The sequence below is a fragment of the Gavialis gangeticus genome, unplaced genomic scaffold (genome assembly GCF_001723915.1).
Source record: "Gavialis gangeticus isolate Ggan-Ray unplaced genomic scaffold, GavGan_comp1, whole genome shotgun sequence".
NCBI classification, from domain to species: domain Eukaryota; kingdom Metazoa; phylum Chordata; order Crocodylia; family Gavialidae; genus Gavialis; species Gavialis gangeticus.
This window is the reverse complement of record NW_017729025.1, coordinates 52,923,124-52,942,901: the sequence shown is the minus strand read 5'-3', so window position 1 is coordinate 52,942,901 and position 19,778 is coordinate 52,923,124. Positions and strand designations below refer to the sequence as shown.

Here is a 19,778-nt window from a genome sequence, read left to right as displayed (position 1 = left end):
CAATATTATTGGAAACAGGCTCTTGGATTACCTCCTATACAGTGCTGGATGTATTGTTACATAAGCCAAATGACTGAGAATAGCAACTCGGGATATGGAGATGAAACTTTATACTCAATTAAGTGGAGGTGGAACTTGCTGTGTGTCAAGCTAGTCTGTTGTAACTGTTTTATGTATTTGCTCCTATGGTAAGTAGGAGGTAAACTATCTAATTCATGGGCAAACTGCCCAGGATTAGCTTCCATTTACCCTGAGAGAGCAGACAGAAGAAAGAGTTACTAATGATCAACTGACACACAATCTTCCTCTCCACCCTTTTAAATTGGTGTAATTGTTTCATCTGTCCAAACCCTCATTCTAGATCAGCTTTATGCACAGTCATGTACTAAGTCAGGGGAAAGTCAAAGAAGTTAGTTTAAGCCTACAAAGGAAGAGCAGGAGGTGATTCATTAGCAAACATTTTAATAGTGAAAGGCGGTTAGGCAGAGAGGTGTATTTCACAGCTGACAGTGTCTTTAAGATACCCTTAGGGATGTTGTAATAGCTCATTTACATGATAAAGACTTACTGACACCTTATGGACAACTTGAAATGCAATTGATTTTGACAATTAGGTTTCTGTACCTTATATTGGAGGTATTTTAATTCCTCCTTTTTATTGCTGAGAGACATTAAACATGAAAACAGGAACTTGGATGCTGAAAAGCTCAGCTGCTGCTTCTGTTTATTCTCTGCCTACAGTTGCCATCTTCTGTTTGTGACGTCACACTTAGTGGGTATGAAAACACTCGTGACATCACAAGCTGCAGATTATGGCTTCAGGTGGGAATAAGATGTGGGAACAGATGGACCTACAACCTGTTTCCAGGCAAATATTCTCTATAATAATAAAGAAAAGAAAAAAACAAGCAATGAGAAGAGGCACAGGTTTTTCTTTGTTAAAAGGCAACTTTGCCTGACAGTTTGAATCTCAGATTTGCTGATGGATATGTTTACAGAAACTTAGGAGAAAACAGAAATGTTTTCCTGAGTTAAAACTATTCCATAAAAGTATGCTTTGGAGGCTATGGAGAAGGGTGGGGAGTGATTTCTGCACTATTTCTGTGATCTGATATATGCCTCAGTTTACCAGCCTCTTGACTGCATGGAATTTATAGCAAAGGAGTATTCTAGGGAGTGACAGCCAGGAAGCAAAGCAACTGCAGAAGACTTCTAGAGAACAAAGGCCCTGAAAGGCAGAGTAGGAAAGCTTTCTTGGGAGACAGGAGGGTGCTGGGAATGCCCACGTGCCTGTTCCAGCCAGGCTAATTTCCCAGGTCCAAGTACTGGATCTGAGGGATACTAAAACAATTAAAGACCCCTGCTTAGAGAGGAAGGGGGTGGGAAATGGCTGGAGGTGATGGAGTGAGTGAATGTGGCGGGGGCCACTTGCCCCTTCCAGTGCAGAGGCAGGGGTGCCTGGGCTAAGGGGTACTTAAAATTTGTAAGGAAGTAATAAAGTTTATGGGAGGTGATAGTGCCTTTGTATTTGGCACCAGTTTGGCCTCATCTAGAGTCCTGTTCAGTTCTGAGGTCCACATTTTAAAAAGGACATGGAGAAGTTAGACTGGTTCCAGAGGGTGACAACAATGATAAAGGGTTTGAAAGGAAGGCAAGTCATACAAGGAGAGGCTGAAGGAGCTAGGGATGTTCAGCTTGCAGAAAAGGTGCTTAAGACAGGATATGATGGCAGTCTTCAAATACCTGAAGGGCTGCCATAAAGGAGAGCAAATACCTCTTCTTTCTTGCTGCTGAGTGTAGGATGTGGACCAATGGCTTGAAGTAGCAGCAAAGTATGTTTGGATTGGATATTGGGAAGAACTTCACTGTAAGAGCCATGAGGCTGTGGAATAGACTGCCCAGAGCAGTTGTGGATTCTCCGTCACTGGAGGTGTTTAAGCAGAGATTGGACAGCCACTGGTCAGGGCTGATCTAGGTGTAGGTATTTCCCATGCTTCTGGGCTCTGCTGGTTGCTTCATGGGACTGGGAGGAGATTCTGCCCCAACCTGTACCCCTCTACCATGTATCAGGGTTTTTTTTTAAGTCTTCCTTAGAGGCACTGGGTGTTGGCTACAGCCAAGGCTGTAGACTTTGACTGTGGTGTGCCAGTGCTTCTGCTGGGACTTAAAAGCCAGAGGGTCCTGACCAGATGGTCTTGCCCTTCTGCTCAGGGTCAGACCACTTGCCATATTTGGGGTCAGGAAGGAATTTTATCATATGGGCAGATTGATGTGGGCTACAGGCGGTTTTGCCTTCTTCTGTAGCAAAGGGCATAGCCCTCTTCCTGGGGACGTGTGTGTGTGTGTGTGTATTAACAACCTTTACAGCAGCAAGGATGTTGGTAGTTGTGGTCCCCCTCTTTTACCTGTGGCAGGTTAGGGCGTTGTAAGGATTGACTGTGTAATTTTGCTAAGAGGTTAGACAGTGGATTTGTATAGGATGGTTTGAATAGGGATGATCCTGCCTCAGGCAGGGGGTTGGACTAGATGACCTATGGAGGTGCCTGCGAACCCTGCTTCTTGATGATTCCAGGTATAAATCATGCATGTAAGTCCTTGGGGTTATTTTAGCCTGTTTCTCTGACTCTGTTCCTATGACTCATAAATAATAGAGTTCTGAAAAGGCTAAACTGTATTGTAGCCTATGCTTCCTTATTACAAGCTCCCAGGAGAAAGCAACCTCCTGGGGATTATGCTAGATTGGCACCTGTGAGGGAAACAGTGGGAGGAAATGGGGTGCTGGAAAGTACAGACATTGTTCATGAATGGCAGAATTGTGGGACTCTGAGGGAAGGGGAGGCTCAAAGCCTGTCACTAGGAAGGGCATACTCATGAGAGACTTGTGAAGGGTGCAAGGCATAGCACAGCTGGGGACATAAGTAAAACTAAATTTGGGTCAGCTTTCCCACTGATTTGGTAGGGAACTGAGGAACAGCAGCCTTGGGCTCTTGACTAGAGGGTGCAATTGACTAGAAGCAGAAAATGAAATGGGAGGCTAGTGCCACTGCCCATGGCAACAGGCCAAAAGAAAAGAGGATTCAGTGGAAGGCAAGGACAAATAAACTGGATTTGTAAATGGCTTCCAGGTTTGCATAGTCAAAAGTGTCATTTAATAAAACGGGGAAAGGAACTGTCAGGGGGAAGAGGGAATGTTTCTTCTCCTTTTCCTCCCAGAGGTTTGTAATGATGTATAAGCATGTCTAACAATCTAGTTAGAGGATAACCTTAAGCCAGTTCTAAAATACCCCACTTAATACTAACAGTGACATAGTAGTTAATGTTTATATAATGAATTACATGCTCAAAACACTTTACAACCAGCATTCAATTAATGCAGTAAATAGGTGAGTATAGCTGCCATCCTCCTCATTTTATAGGGAAACAGAGTGGGAAGCTAAGTGATTTGCCCAGTGGTCTCTCCCCCCCAGTTGAGCCAGTGGTAGAACTGACAACTCTCCTTTTGATTTCACAGCTCCTGGTCTCATGCTAGCCACTAAACCAAGCTGCCTCTCAGTTGTGTGGGGTCATAAATTAGAATTGCAAAGCTTTTGCCTCACTTTTCCCTGATGATAAGAAGGCCGAGAGATTCCTCATTTGTTGATTTGAGATTATCACTTCCCTCTTTGCCTCCTTCCAAAAGATCTCAACTTTTCAATACAGCAAGCACAAATTGCTTGGTTTCTTTTTTAAAGCCCTACTTTTCATTGAGACATCAACCTTGCAGTCTGGCTTTGCCAACACTTCTTAAACCCTACCTACTTCAAGATGCTTCCTGATCTCTTGACAATGGTTGGGTAGCTGGTGTGCTGTGAATAGCACAATAAGCAGCAATCGTATCTGATTCACCGTTACTTTGTGCATCCTGTGTCTCTCTTGTTTCATTTCCTGGTGTCTCTTCTATTAAGCTTATCATAACACCTTTGAGGCTGATGATCATTTTCTTAGGGGTGTACAGCTTCTAACACAATGAAGCCCTAATCTTCTAGACATGCTACAGTGTAAATAACAATGAGGGAGATATAACAATAATAATAGTAATAATAATAATGAGGTTAGAGCTGCTTGTGTATACCTGCCTGTTGATTCCTAAGGCACAGAGGAGAAATGACTCTCAGGATCCATGATGCTCTGAGTACTGGAGCACATTCCTCCCACACGCAGACAGAAACTACCAAGCTTGGTTTATTAGAGTTGCTTGCTTCAACAGGGGTCATTTGCCATCTGATCAACATGAATCCTGAGCTCTTGTTGGCAGGTAGAAGGAAGTGCTTGGATGACTTGGAACTTCTAGCCATGGCTGCTTGAGATTACTCGTTCTGTTCCCTTCCTGCTACTCGCGTAGTAATGATTCCTACTTTGTATCTCTGCAGTGGTCATTGGCATGGCCAGACGGGCCTTGAAAATTTTCTCTTTGGCAGCAGCTACCTCCGGTGTCTACCTGTATGGCAACAAGTATGTGGATCCCAATGATTTTGGAATCATTCGAGTGGGCAGAGCCATTGCCACAGTAAGTTTCACCCTAGCAGCAGTGTGGGAGGGACAGAACGAAAGGTTTGCTGATTGGAGAAAGGGAAATTCTTGGGAAGGAAATGGGAGTTCACAGGGGTCAGGGGTGGAATTTAGTTTGTTCTTTTGCTATATTTCAAGTTTACATTAGCATCTGGCTCCGGGACTTTGCGTGTTTCTGTGGGGTGTTCCTAGAGCCTGAGGAAGAAGTAAAAACAAGGAAGGGAATGGAGGGTAATTGTCTGTGAAGCAGAGGGAGCCTGTACCTTATGGAGGAGCCTTCCAGGTCAGTATTGCTGGGAGCACACTCATGTTGCTGTGTGGCTTTCCTTATGCACTGTCTCCCCTCCACTTAGAACTCAGTACTGTGCATTTTCCCACTGCTGCTTCTGGTAACTTTACTTTTAAATCTCTGTTGCTTTAGGCTATTTCTTATACAGTAACAGATTTTTTTAAAGGATTGTACAGTAGCTGCGCAAATACTGTGTTGAGGCCTGACCTGTGATCTTTACCCTAAGTCCTCAGTGTTAAAAATTGGGGGAAGGAGAAGAGATGTCTGAGCATGTATGTTTGTATGGTGATATTCTTGGGGTAAGGGTGAGGTGGGAACAGCACTCACACTTCACAAGGTTTGATTTATTTCTCTTGCGTTTCTAAAACAAGTCCAAAGAGACCTACTAGCTCCATTTGGGTGTCTCCTTTGGTTTCAGCTTGTTGATCTCAGTATCTAGACACTTGAGAGCTGTGGCTGACAGCCAGAGAGGCTGTGACCCTCTGCACAAGAGCTCTCCAATGAATTCATTAAGCACATAGTAACAAGGTAGATCAGATCCTGTGGAGGGGATTGGTCTGCCCTGCACCTTGGTTGTGTTATGTGGCTGTCACTTCAGCCCAGGATCTCCATCACTTATAGGTTCCTGGTGCTACAATACTGTTGGCTTGCATATCCTGGACCCTTTAAACATTGTGTCAGTGAGAATTACAAGGGGGCCTGTGCTGCTGGAGGAAACAGGTTCATGGAATGTGGCTTAAGATCTATTACATTCAGGCTGGTGCAGAAAATAAAGTGAGTATTGGCTGAGGTCTGAGAGGGTGTTTGTTTTGGAAATGCAAGGTGGGAACGTTGACTGTTACCACCCTTTTAAAAATAAAGCTAAATGAAGCACTTCCTACCTGGTTGTTTCATAGGGCTGCATGATTGCTACTGATTTTCTGTATTACCACCATCCCCTGTGTTGGGGACATATCTTCATTTTACTGAGGTACCGAGAAGTGACCAGTCCAAGGCCCCCACTGACATCCTGGTCAAGCTGTTGTAACCCAGGAGTCTGTTGCCTTTAGTCTCAATCTGCTTGGTCAGTTTTTCTCAATATGAAAAGAGTGGCTAATACTGTAGTCCTATTTTTTTAAAGGATTAGAAAGTGTTTTTCAAGAAGAGGGAGCCTCAGTTGCATCTCATTTATGATAGTTGCTTAGAGTTTGAGGGGTTGGCTGATTGTTCAGGTATGTCCTTTGCTAGGAGTTTTTTGATTTACAAGTGTCTGACCAAGGCCAGACTGAAGGACTTTGGCTTCACCATGACATAGAGCACACTGTAGCGTCATCCCTGCCCTCTGGCTTTGCCCTAGTGAGGGGCCACCCTTCTCTCTCAGGGGAAAGAGACAGCATTAGAGGACCCTCAGTAATTCTGTGCGTGGATGGGTCAAGTATGCCCCTTGCCTTCCCCCCAGGAAGCCATGTGCTGCCAGGGTCCTCCAGAGCAATGGGTGTTCGTATGAACACCCTACTGCAGTGGGCTTCAGACTTTTTAAGTAGATCACGTTTGGCATTTAAAAGCAACCCAAGATTTACTGTGCGCTGCTGCCACTCCCCACCCCTCACCCAGCAGCTGTCTGTGGGGAGGAAAGGGAGGGGGCAGATCAAGGCAGAGGGAGAAAAAAATATTTGGGAGTGTGCGTCCCCAGCAGGCAAGTCCCACCTGGCCAGGGCCCCATTCAGCTTACCCCTGCTTCTGCCTCTGTGGCACTGTCCCTCACCGCAGGGGCCTTGATTTAGCTCCTGCCCCTTTCCTTCCCCACAGACTGACCTGCTGGGCTGGGGCATGTGTGCATGCATGCATGCACTCAGCCCCCCACCCCAGCCTTGGATAGACTCCAAGAGACTCTGAGATCTATTGCAAGAAGCTCCGAGATCTCTCGGTGGATCAGGATCCACTGATTGGTGACCACTGCCCTACTAAGATGCACAGGCCTGTTTGGGCTCCAGGCTGCATGCTGACTCAGCTCATGTCACTGCATTAGTTCACTCTTGTCTTACTTCTAAGCATTTCCCCACAGCCCTGAAGGATAGATAATTACTGTCTTTTTAATGAAAGCTTAGTTGTCTGTAAACATTTGACTCCTGGAGCTGGTGGCCTAGATAGAGACCTGTTGTGCCTATCCCTTCATTCAGTACTGGGTAGACTATTTAATGGGTCAGTAGGGTCCCATAATCATTTTTGGGTGTCTCCAGTCATGATAGATGAGCCTTAAATGCTCAAATATTATCCAAAGACGTACACAAACGCCTGGATACTTGACTTTACCTGCTGGACCCCATCCAGCCACATGCAGGCTGTATTTAGAGGGTTTTGTTTTTTTCCCATGGGCTTGGGAGTAACAGCTGCAAAAATGGAGGGAGAAAAAAGCTATGGAAAGTGGGGGAAGTTGGTGGGAGGGGGGGGAAGACATGGAGACCAAATATTCTTAAACTTGTAGCCATGTTTGCTCTGAATTTTGCTTGCAGGTTTGATTCAGTTTATATTTTATCCCCACTGACTCAGCTGTCCCTTGTAAAATGTCCTCGTGGGCATTTCTGATATGCCCAGGGGGAAGTTCTATTTGTCCCCAGATTTAGGGAATTTGATTTTGCTTGTGTGTGAGGCCCAGCGGAAAGTGCAGGGATACTCAAGGACAGGGATTTTGAGTGGAAACATTGGTTCAGGAGATGGTGTGGTCAGTCAAGGGAGGTATGAGTTAAGGAACTGAATGATGTTTCTTGGGATGTTTAAAAACAGACTTTAAAAGGTCCTCTTGAGGACAGTGCTGCATTGATAATGTGGGCACTGGGTGATCTCAAGGGTCTCTTTATGTCTGTGAAGATTGGCTCCAACTTAGAACCCAGAGGCCAGAGAACCAGTCTTTGATGCAAGTGAGGTTCTCTTTATGTCCAGATAACAGTAGGTCTTGGTGTCTGTATTCTGGATAGCCTTAAAAATTAAGCATCTCTGCTTCAATTTGGCTGTTCCTTTCCAAGGGCCGGTTGCTGCCTCTTCCTCTTTGGAGTATGTCAGGTTAACATCCTCTGCTTTAGCTTAAGTGCATCTCAGACACTGGAGGAGATTTAGCAATGTCAGAGTTGCCTATCAGGATCATCGTAGTACTAATTTAGTGTTCAAGATTACAATGTAATTAGCAGTTGCTTAATTAATTCCTTCTTCCCCTATAATGCAGATCAATCTGTTTAGCTGTTTCTTTTCAAGTTGGAGGTGATAATTACCATCATGGACCAGAGATAAAACCAAAACCAACTGAAACCTTCATCCAAGGCTGATTGGAACCTCCCTGTACCCTAAAGCCATTTTTTAAAGTTGGAAAATGCTTGGTAAATGCTTTTTTCCAATATTTTTCACAGCCCTCTGCAGCTCCTGGCTTTAACAGGGACAAGAAGGGCTGAAAAGCCAAGAGGCTTTTCCCACCCAGTTTCCAGCTTAAGGAACAGGAAACAGCTGAAACCTCAGCTCTACAGGGAGAGGACACAAGCTTGTTTGTGCTTGATCCCTAGCCTAGAGGACGGGTGATTTGAATTTTAGCTTGTCCTAATCTTTCATTACTCCCCAGCTCTTTGTTTTCAGTGGCTTTCTTTCTAACATGGTCACGACACTGGTTTCCTTGCCTCCAGACTTGCATGGAAGGGTATGTTGACTGTACACAGACCTGTTTGTTGTTTTATCCCAGCAAAACCAGAAACAAACACGGGTTTGGGATTGAGGGTTTTGGAAATATGATTTTAGATCTGAAATATTTACTGGTCCCAGGGGTCTTGAAATCCAAATGGAAATTCTGTAGCACATGTTCATCTCTGTTGCCTAAAACTTCATAAAACTTAATGTTTTCACCCCCATTTCTGTCCTTGCTAATCTGTAGTAACTGCTTGTGTGAATGCTGTTATTCCACAGTAGGTGGAAGTTGAAGTGCAGCACTTTAGTTTTCTTTCATGGCAAGTTAGTGTGGAGTAACTTTCACTTACCATGAGGTGAAAGATGAAAGGAGCTATCTAGATTTTTTTTCTCAGTGCACTGGTGGTCAGTCAGTGCAGGAGGTATGAATGGGTAAATGGCTAACCATGGTGGAAGAACTATGGATGGTTCAGCTGTGTGTATGTATATTGTTTATGGAAGTACCAGCAAAGAATGGGGCATTGTTCTGCTAGGTGCTGTACATACATGGAGTAGGAGATGGTGTGAATGGAAAGAAAAACAGGGGAATGGAAGGGAAAGGGAATGGAAGACTAGTGAAGAGGCAGGGCAGAGGAACGAAGAGAGGAAGAGGAGTGAAACTGAAAGAACTAAAGGGAAGAGAAGGAAGACATTTTGACAACTGATCAGAGCAGACTAAAGAGAATCCACGCCACACTGCAGGAAATTCTTTGAACAGCAGAAATCCCAGCCACAGTTGTTACTCCTCTGCTGTGTTCCTAGCTCTGTGACACTGGACTTTTTTCTGTACTATGTACTTCCCTTCCCCACCCTTCAGACAATGGGAATAATCCTTCTAGGGAAGCTGTGAAAATTAGTAAATATATGTAAAATACTTTGAGTTCTTGGAACGGAAGATAGAAGATACAAAAGTAGTGGATGTTATTCACATTTAATTTCACCATGTTAGTGTTTCCTGCATGACAGGGAAGTTTTCAATTAATGTTCTTTGGAAGAGAGATTCTTATGTGTATTAGTTTTCATTCATCATGAACCTAATATGATGAATGGTTATTTTTTATTTTATTGTATTTTATACCCTTTTATTTTAAACCCAAATTTAGAGTCTAAAGCTAGAGTCCCTTGTTGTCTTGGTCAGAGGTTATTATAGGATTTTCATGTTGTGTATGCTTTGGTTTTCAGACGGCTGTTATAACCTATGACTACCTCACTTCCCTCCGGGGTGTCCCGCATGGATCAGAGGAGTATGACTATGTCAAATCACAGGTAAGGCCACCACAGATCAGGGGCTTTGCTCCTCAGGTACTCAGCAGAGAGAGAGCGAGTTCTGTCAAAAGCAAGACTCCAGAACAAGTCAGTGAAATCTTGGCTTGATTGATCAGCCTCTGCACCTTAACACATGGATTCTCAGTGGTGCCAGCAGTAGAAAGAAACTGCTTTGAACAGGAAAAAGGACTCCGCTAGTAAAAAGAATTACCTGTCTGCCAGATGGGAAAGATGAGCTATTTGGGCCAACCACCCCTAACCCACACCAGCGTACATCCATCAGGGTCTGGTCTGGACATACCGAGAGGAAGCATGTTTGAGTCTCCCATCAAGATGCCACCCTGATTGGTCAGGTGGAGGCAGCTCACTTGTTGGAGGAGTGGGAAGACAGGTAGCTTGGTGTTGCTTAGCAATGGTGTCTTGTGCTGCTTGGCCAATTAGCTGGTGGCAGCTGTAATACAAAGACTAGGTGCAAGTGAGGCAAAGGTGGAGGAGTAGAGGCGAAATCCTTGGGGATTAATCAGGGATCAGAACATTCTTGAAGAAATGAGGAATAATTGAGCAAACCAAGGGACTCTGCCTTGCCAGGCTTTCCCTTGCTGCCTTTGATATAACTAATTAATATGAATAAAAATAGCATCTAATGACAGGAACTAGGATATAAATGATAATGTTGCCCCAGTGCCCTGTAGTCCTGCCCTGCAGATCTCCTCCTTTTCAGATCAAGGCCTTTACCCACTGCTTTGTAGACTCCCTCAGTCTTGACCTGCAGGCACTTTGCTTTTCATTCTTTCCCCTTCCTGCCTCACACTACTTTGCCAACACTTCTCTGCCTCTACTATATCAGTCCTGGAGCCTCTTTAGAACAGAGGATATGGATCATGCTGAACTATGTGCACTAAGCTCAGTTCACTGTTTAACTACCTTAGCATTTAGACCCTAAATGTTCAGAAGTGAAAAACCAGTGCATGGGACTACCCATCCTCTCCCTGGCCTCCAGAGGGCCACCCAACCTCTCTAACATTATATTAACCTAGAGTTGATCTTAACTAAAGTGCTTGGGGGCTTTTTGCAAAGTAGCTTCCCCTCTGAGCAAGGGAATTGATTTGCTCAGTGGAAGCTCTTCTGATTTCAAGGATGTGGTACAGATGCTGTGGGATGAATTGGGGATAGGTGTCAGATGGACCACCTTGGCATCTAGAGTGTTTGCCTTCTACCTGCCTGGGTCTCTGCCACTTCCATAGCTCTATGGTGGCCCTCAGAACTTGGCTTTCACTCTTGGCTGAGTCTAATTTAGTTGTGGATAGTAGCAGGTGGAAATCATGGCCTTATGGAAAACCTCCCTTAGGTTGTGCCGGTGAGTTGATCTGTTCAGGTCCTGGTACATAGCACAAAACCTGCCATCTTTGTCAGCAAAGGAACCAATTAGTGCTGATAATCTCAGCAAAAACCAAGGACTGGGTGAGCTGTGGAACCTGGATTCCTTTGGCACTGGTCTTTCTAGGCCAGGTCCTTGGACAGTGGGGTGGGAGGAAGCTGGCTGTGCTGTTGCTTGGGTGGTGGCTGCTCTGAGATTCCAAGGCTGTCAGTCTGGCCCCTTCACTGTTGATTGGAAAGACTGTGCCATTGAAATTTGAGTCTGCTGAAGACCTGGGTAATCCTGCTCTGAGCAAAGCCTGGGTCGGAAAGTTGCCTGTGCTGCAGACCTGCCTGTGGTTTGACAGCTGTTCCCAGCAGCCTCTGCAAAACCCTGACCTTTTGCCTTGTGTCTCCATGGCCTCATTAACCTCTGTCATGCAGCTTCTGATGGTTTGTTGACTCATGCAGAAAGGACTGCACTTGTTGGAGTTCTGCCATGCTGCACTCTCCCTTCTTGGCATTCAGGACTTAGATGAATCAGGATTTGTGCCTTGGCATAACCAGTGGCTAGTGCAACAAGTTAGTGCTGTGTGAGGGCTCTATTCCATGGCCTGCGTTTCCTTCAAGCCTTAGGCTGCAGAGAGGGGAAGGTAGTGAAGCAAATTTGGGCTAGTATAAGAAGGCAGAACACCTTCGGCAGGTGTAGGACCTGTGCCCACCTTGCTGTTGGAAAGGCTGCACTAAGTGTCAGATGTCTGCCATCGGTGTGATTGGCTCCAGGGGACTGAGGGTGGCATACTTGCCCCTTCTCTAGGGTGCTGGTCTCACTTCAGCTGTAGGTATATAGCAAACAAAGGTCTTCACTGTTTGTTGGCTGAGCTTGTGGGGTCTCAGTACAAATCTCCAGTCATCAGACAGTCCAACATCAGACCTAGTACTAATTGCTCCCCTTGTGGGATCTCTCCATCTCCCAAGAGATTTAACTACTTTTCAGCTCTTCTACTAATCCTTCTCTTCAGGAGTGTGGTGCCCTGGGAGGTGGCAGTATATAGGTGCCCAGTATGGGTAAACAAAGACCGTCAGTCACTGAGTCATCTTTCCCTCCTCTTTTCCTACTGATGCCACCCCTGATTACAAGCTGCTCCCAGAACTATTGTCTTGTCATTTCCATACCATAGCATCCAAAAAACCATTAGTCTCTTCAATTAAATCCCACTGTTATGGCTTGCTTCGTAGCAAACCTACAAGCAATGGACCAATTATCAGTGTCTCCATAGTGAGTGATGAGGATAGCTGGTGATTGGTTGTTTCCTGCTTCTCTGCCACCGTTTGTGTGCTGCTTACTTTTAGATTGCAGGCTTCATGGGGTGGGGACTGTTTGCCTGTAAGTTTGGATAGGGCAGGGTGTGTTGTGGGTGCTAGTGGAGTGCAAACAACACTGCACTTGCTACACTAATTTGTGCTCTGCAGCTAAATCAGAACCTCTAAATTATCCACTGTGTCAATCGGGGAGGTAGGAGACCTCTGACAGCACCAGTCCTGGAGCCTGTTGGGACCAAATGGGGACATAGTCATTAAGAAACAATTAAATGCAAAGCAGATTAAGAAGAAAATGGGTTTCCAAGGGGCTCTTAGCTAGGTTCCCACTTAGCTCCAAGGAAACTTCTTCAATCTTAGTTTCTTTTTCTGTCCCTCATGGGTTGCTTGTGCTACTAATATTCTCAGCCAGGTAGTTCCTAGCACCTCTTTATGGCCAGCAAATTGGGGGGTTATTAATGCATTCCAAGAGGCAGTGGTATGAGCTGGGATGTAGTCTTGCATCCTTTGATTTGGTAGCTTAGGTTTGATGCTCTCATATTCTTTTGCTTCATAAGATTGGGGCACTACCTTGCTGAGGAATCATGTCAGCAACAGACAGAAAGAAGCTACAGTCCCTCTGCTTCTCCAGATGGGCATATCAGCAGCAAAGTTTCATACCTACCAAAGCAGCCTTTGCAAATCATTCACTACCAGTGTCTTTGTAAATGGGTGGACCCTAATTTTCTTCTCAGTCTGTCAGGAGGATTTCATGGGTCTACTGGCCCTTTCCTGAAATTGCTGCCAGTACTGATTGAATGATGCTGAGGTTATTTGGCCATCTTTAGCCTTTGAAATGCTGTAGGATATATGGGCATGTCCAATGCTGGGAGTATACAAGAAGACCAGTGCCTTCACAGGTTTTTGTCAGGTTTATATGGCCCTGGAAATTCTTCCTGCTTCACTGTTACTCATGGGAATGTGCCCTAAAGTGGACATTTCCTTCTGCTTGTCCCAAGGTAGCTCCCCAATCCCTTGTCTATAATTCATTATGGGGTGGAGATGAAGGAATTTAGCTCAGTCCTCTACCAAGCTGAAGATTTATGTGGAATTTTCCCCTTAACCCTTTCCTCCCCTCTCTCAATAGCTCTATTTTTTTCAGTTTTCGAATCCCTCCGGAATACTGTCTCTAATCTTTCTTTTATCTATTCTATAGCATTCTTTCAATGTCCATGGCAACAGCATCTGGGCACCACTGTTGGAATTCTGTAAACTGATGAGGTTGCTTTTATGAAGGTCCTACCTTCAAATCAAAAGAAGTTATGGAGCACAAAGTTTGTATTAGGGGTGCATCAAAGTGCTTTTAAGTGGGTAGCAGCCAGAAATGTTTCCTTTTGCAGGTTTTCTGTACCAGTGGGCACAGCTGGAAGGCTCAAACAGGACACTTCATGATACTTCAGCTTAATGTAAAATACGGTTGCTGAGAGAATGGATGCCATTACTTGCCAATGGGGAGGTGGTGGCAGCAGGTACGAGGGAAGGATGCCTTGTGAGCTATAAAGAATCCATCCTTGAGTTATCTTTGTTGCTTTTGGAAATGCTTTGTCAGTGAAAGCCATTCAGGGAGGTTAATTACCTTCCTACCCTTTGAGAGTCAAACTGGGATGTTTTCCTTACTCAAGCTTCTGGTTATTGGGTTGTCAGTACATGGGCAATTAGTTGGAAGCTGCAACTTTCTGCTGTCACCATTTGAAATGCAAAGCCTGTTCCTGGCAGCTGTGGTGTTTGCCTCTGAACATGAGGTGGGTGTTTACAAAGAAGGTATTTTGGTGAGGAGAGGGGTCCAGCTGAAGAAGCCTTCTCTCTCTCCAAAGCATGTGAGTGCTTGGAAAGAAAGCCTAAACATTTTGGACAGCTCAGTCAGGAGAGAGGACCATACACAGAGGCTCTTGTGATTCAGCAATACTCTGCATACTGAGTTATGGATAATTTAGTGATGGTTCAAAATCCCAATCTGAGGACCTGCTCCTGCTAAGTCTAGGGAGTCTAGGGAGCTCTCCGTGGTGGGGACTTTGTGATTACTGGCCCCTTACACAGATATCCTCACTTAGGGACTGTCCCCATGACCTCCTGGCATCTTTCTTGGAGGGTGTGATGTAAGTTCATGGCCCATGTCAGCTGTTGACAGTGTTCACTAGAGCACTAGTGTTTTTTGTGATGTGGTCACCCGTCAATAACGAACTGATCAGAGGCCAGTTAAATTAATTTTCTGTGAGACACTGAATAGCCACTAAATGGCAGTCTCTCTCTATCCCTGAACAGAATTGGAACCAGTGACAGAAAAACGTAAAATTCATCTCTTATCTTCAGACCCATGAGCCAGCCAGTTGCAACCTGTGTGCTCCCCAGGATGTCTTCTCTTCATCTAGGAGTGCTGTCACATGGCCACTCCAGTCCAACTTACAAAAGGTCTCAACATGGCTGGCTAGTCAGTCAATGACTGGGTATAGGTGTTGTTAGTATTATGGTCTTAGGAACTTTGACACAGTGTAAGCATTAAAGCTTGGAATTGAAAAAATATAACAGCTGTTAAAATATATCTTATAATAACGGTAATATATGCCCTTCTCTCTGCTCCTCAGCTCCAGGGTGGTATCAGTTGGACTGCTGTTATGCCCGTGATATCCTTTGGTCATGGATTTGGAAGTAGTAGGGATGTTCAGCCCACCAGAATGTGGGCTTGCTTAATGGAGCGTTCCTAAGCCATTCAAAGTGACATGTTCAGAGGAAAGGACCACCCTGGTGTGACATCCTGTGAGACAAGGTGAGAGAAGTAAAGTGAGAGGAAATGCATGATGCCTCTTTTAGGTCTCACCTTGTCTCCTTGTCCTTCACCTTCCTGTGTAAGCTGGCCCCTGAGCCTAATCTCAATTGCAGGGACATACAAGCAGGTTGCGGACATGTCAGACACCCACTGCTCAGCTGACCGCCATGTCTGCTTTGTGGTTTGCCTTCACATTACTGTGTGCCTCCCCCCTCCTCCCATGGCAACTGAGAAGGCAGTCTGTCTTGCGCACACTTTTGCTTCTTGCCTCCAGGTGGGGCTGTCCCTTTGCAGTTGTCTGACAGAAGGAGTTTGTAGCTTTGTTTCCTTTGCATGTCCTTAAAGGTAAATAACAACTAGAGGAAATGAGAGGAACGCGTAATTGGATGTAGTGGGAAACGCGAGGAAATCCTTGAAGGGCACTAGCAACAGGAAACCTGTGCAAGAGTCTGGATTCTCTTGTAACTACTCCATATAGAGGAGTACTTATGAAGGGGGAATTGGAGAAGAAAAAGAGATGATGGTGCTTGCTAATATTTTGGCCTTGAGCTAGGGTCCCTTTCTGAGATCAGGATGGTGGGCTTGTCATGGGATGATGATGAAGCAGTATTAGATGTGGGGACATAAAAATGAAACCAAGTTGATGGAAACCCATAAGAAAATATATTGCACTCGGCTGTGAAGGGCCTGTTCCATTGACTCCAGCATGCTTTGGATCAAGCCCAAGGTGGCATTTGTCTGAAGGAATCGAGGATCAATTGACTGAACTCCTGGAAAGCTTGCATCTTAACATTTGAAAGTAGCTGTTAAAACAGAAGACCTAGAGAGTACCCAATCATGTACCCAGTTTAAAAATAACAACCAAGATTGGATTGGGAATTGTAACCCCAAGAGTTTTATTTGAGACTGGCAACAATAGCTGAAAGGATTATAAAGATAGCTGGATGACAAGGACAAATTGGGGCCTGTGCAGGTAAACCCATACTTCTTATGGACATTGCTTTATTGTTTATCTTTTCAGTTGATAAAAATGAAACTACTGTGGACTCTGGGCACTTTCCATAAGCTGCCAATGTCACCTCACAAGGACAACTCTCTATTCCCTCCCACATTAAGATCTATAGACCCCTAATCCAACCATGTACTCATTCCTCCCCGCAGTGAAGGCCTGAGAAAATAGATGGGCTTGAGAACATGTCCTGAAAGTCTTCAGAATCAACATTTGTAAGACTGACAGGAGGAATGGATTGTAGAGCGGAGGGTTCAACCCTGTTTGATAATTACATCTAGGGACCCTTGACTTGAGCAGTTCATCTAATCTCAATGTCTGATCTGAAACGCAAAGACATAGACAGGTCTTTCTGATGTGTAGGACTCAAAGGACTGCACCTCAGATTGCAAAGCAGAGCCCACTGTTTCCTCAGCTGGTGAAAATTATGGGGAAAAATTGTGTAGTCATTGCTGTTCCCTGGTGCCCTGAAGCAGCAGAGGACACAATAAGGTTCTGGGGGTTGTGTACCTCATTAACTAAGCCGGTTGAGCTTCTTTGGTTACAAAGGCAGATGTTCCTTCAGCATAGTCTCCACTTCCTTTACAGTGACCAACTTCGGGGTCCCTGGTCCTTGAAATCTTTCATTTTCTTTAGATTTTCTGAAGGCTTTAGGTAAACATGTTGTTCAATCCATTTATTACTTAACTGGAAGAGGAGGCAAAATGGCAAAATTTGCTGACAATACAAAAAAGGCAGGTTAGGGTAGTTAAGACTAGTGAGAACTGTGAGGAGCTAGGCTAATTATGGGGTTACAGCTTGATGGCAGATTAAAGTCATTGTAAGCAAGAGTCAGATTCTGCACATTGAAGAGTCCTGTTAAGCTTTTTGGGTGCATGCTGGGCTGTTGAAGAAAAGCACTGATAGTCCAAATGTCTTAAGGAAGGTGGAGATGCTTAGATGGTTCCATTTAACACGTGTTGTCATGTTGCACATGAGAGATTTGGGTAATGGGGGTGTATAAACATGGGTGACAAAACTGCCCCTGCCTATTAAGGGTATACTGGGTGCAGCATTTGCTAGCAGAGATGAATACCGTAGACTTGCTCTGCTAAACCAGTGACCTTATCAGATTCTCCCTGAAGTGTATCTGATAAAGGAATGTGCTGGAGGGTAACGCACAATTATCTTACCTGTCAAGCTAGTGTCTTCATTTTGCCTGTTATGGCACCAAGGGAATAATTGCAATGGGCAGTGACTTATAAGCACTTTTCTGTGGTTGGCACAAATGTTGAAGACGTTTTATCAGGTCCCAGGTAGGCACTGGGGGCTGATGTGGGAGCCATACTGTTTGCACTCCTGAGTGAGAGATCTGTCCAAAGGGAATCCTTCTTTATTTCCTTCTATTGCAGTGGTTCCCACCCTTTTTAGACTGTGGACCAGCAAACCGTGGACTGGAAGTGACTGTGGGCTGGTAAACTGTGGACCGGCAAACTGCAGTCCAGAAGTGACTGGGATACTGCAGAGTGGCAGCTGACCCTTTTATATACTCAGTATAAAATATACTGAGTATAAAAAAGGGTTGGCTGCTGGTCTACAGTATCCCAGTTACTTTCGGTCTGGCAGCTGACCCTTCGCGGCCTAGTACTGGGCTGAGGCCCGGGGGTTGGGAACCTCTGTTCTATTGAGCATTGCAGGATCAGAGGGGAATTTGGTCTGTGTCAGGCGGAGGAAGAGTCCAAGGGCTAGAATAAAGTATTCTGTGCTACGAAATACAGCAGCTGCTGCTTTAGTTTGGGAACAAAACAAAATAAAGTTTTCGGTCCCAGCTTTGGCAGCTGCTGCTAATTTTAATGAATAAGGGAATGGCTTGGGTGACCTGTCTAGGAAGGTGTTTGGTATAAGCGTGTATTTATGTATGTCTGGACTAGCATTCATATGGGCGTTTCTGTGTATATTTATGGGCATCTCTTCTTGCATGTGGGTCTGCATGTTCTTCCTGGAATCACTTACACTTAGAATCAAAGCTTCCAAAGTGGCTGTGTAGAGCCCTTCTCTAGTAGGAGTGAGTCCAAGATGGTAGCTGGCTTCTTGGGGACCCTGGATAAACCTAACATTGGTGCTGTGAAGTGGTAGCTCCTTGACAGACCTGTTTCTAAGGCTGCAGGTTCTGATGATGGTGCACCGTGCAGTGCAGCTTCTGGCTCCCTCCTTTGCAGCTGAATTGCCCAAGCAGGACTGACACTGGTAACAACTTGTTCTTGTCAGTGCACTGAGTTGATGTGACTCAGAAGGAACCCACAGGGAGCAGATAGATGCAGTGACAAGGGTCATTGCTATACAGGCTCCAGTCTGGCCACAGCCACATTTCAATGTTCACCTTAAGTGCACGCAGAGATCCTTCTGAATTATCACTCTTAGACACAGGTCCATTTGCTAGGTTTGCAGAATTTCCAAGATAAGTGAGATGAAAGGATCCTGAGCAGAAGTGTTTAAACAATAATTGTAAAGTTACTTGGCTGACTCTAGAGCTTGAATGTGAAATCTGAGCCATTGTTTTAGCGGGGAATGTGAACTCTGTAGCTGTATGTGCTGGTCCAGTATTGTCCGGAAGTTCTGGGGAACTGGCCGTCACCCAGATGACTCAGCTGTAAGTAGTCTAGGCAGTTGGAGGTGGCTGGATGTGATATCAGCTGTATCATCCCCTTGTGAGTGCTGGCCATAGAAGATGACTTGACCACCTTAGCCCTATGGTTTACTAGGCTCAGTAGGAACTCTGGCTCTTTGCTCAAGAGCATCAGGCCACACACTGGTTTGTTATCCCTTTGCCCTAAGAGGAGAGAGAGTCCTTTTTTTTGTTTAATTGCTGGAGCTTTTTCCCCTTTGCACACTGGCAGATTACTTTGACAGGGATCTCCATAGCCCAACAAAAGTTGCTTGGATCCTTCCTGCCCTGATATTGCCAGCTTCTTCTTATTTCCTCCAAGCATCTTCTCTTCAGTCTCTTACAGCTCAGCTCCTATTTCTTGCACTGGGCCCTTGGCAGAATAACTCAGGGAGCAATGATCCCTGACAAAGGGAGAATGTTGTGCTGAAACCCTGGCTTCATAGTTTCTAGGGTTGGAAGGGACCTGAGTAGATCATCTAGTCTGACCCCCTGCCATGGCAGGAAAGATTACTGGGGTCAAACGACCCCAGCAAGGTGTTCATCTAACCTCCTCTTAAAGACTCCCAGGGTAGGAGCCAGCACCACTTCTCTTGGAAGTTGGTTCCAGATCCTAGCCGCCCTGACTGTGAAGTAGCGCCTCCTGATATCTAGCCTAAATCTACCCTCTGCCAGCTTGTGACCATTATTCTTGGTCACTCCTGGCAGTGCTCGGGGGAACAGGGACTTCCCCAGTGCCTGCTGATCCCCCCTGACTAGTTTGTAACAGGCCACTAGATCCCCCCTCAGCCTTCTCTTGTGGAGGCTGAACAGGTTCAGGTCCCGTAGCCTCTCCTCGTAGGGCCTGCCCTGCTGCCCC

The 19,778-nt window shown here is 45.3% G+C and overlaps 1 protein-coding gene across 12 annotated transcripts in view; it reads left to right on the top strand.

The window, feature by feature from the left end:
• The window catches only part of ADCK1 (aarF domain containing kinase 1), a 141,572-nt gene that overhangs the window by 18,792 nt on the left and 103,002 nt on the right, over positions 1-19,778 (top strand). For 3 of the 12 annotated variants that reach the window (XM_019518719.1, XM_019518717.1, XM_019518718.1), the window contains exons 2-3: positions 4,410-4,546; positions 9,704-9,787. In XM_019518719.1, coding sequence (XP_019374264.1) covers positions 4,421-4,546; positions 9,704-9,787 — 210 coding nt within the window. In that variant the 5' untranslated portion in view covers positions 4,410-4,420. Of the gene's footprint in view, positions 1-2,487; positions 2,588-4,409; positions 4,547-4,742; positions 4,832-8,217; positions 8,380-9,703; positions 9,788-19,778 lie in introns of those variants that run through there. The other 9 variants (XM_019518726.1, XM_019518722.1, XM_019518724.1 and 6 more) reach the window with 8 other exon arrangements.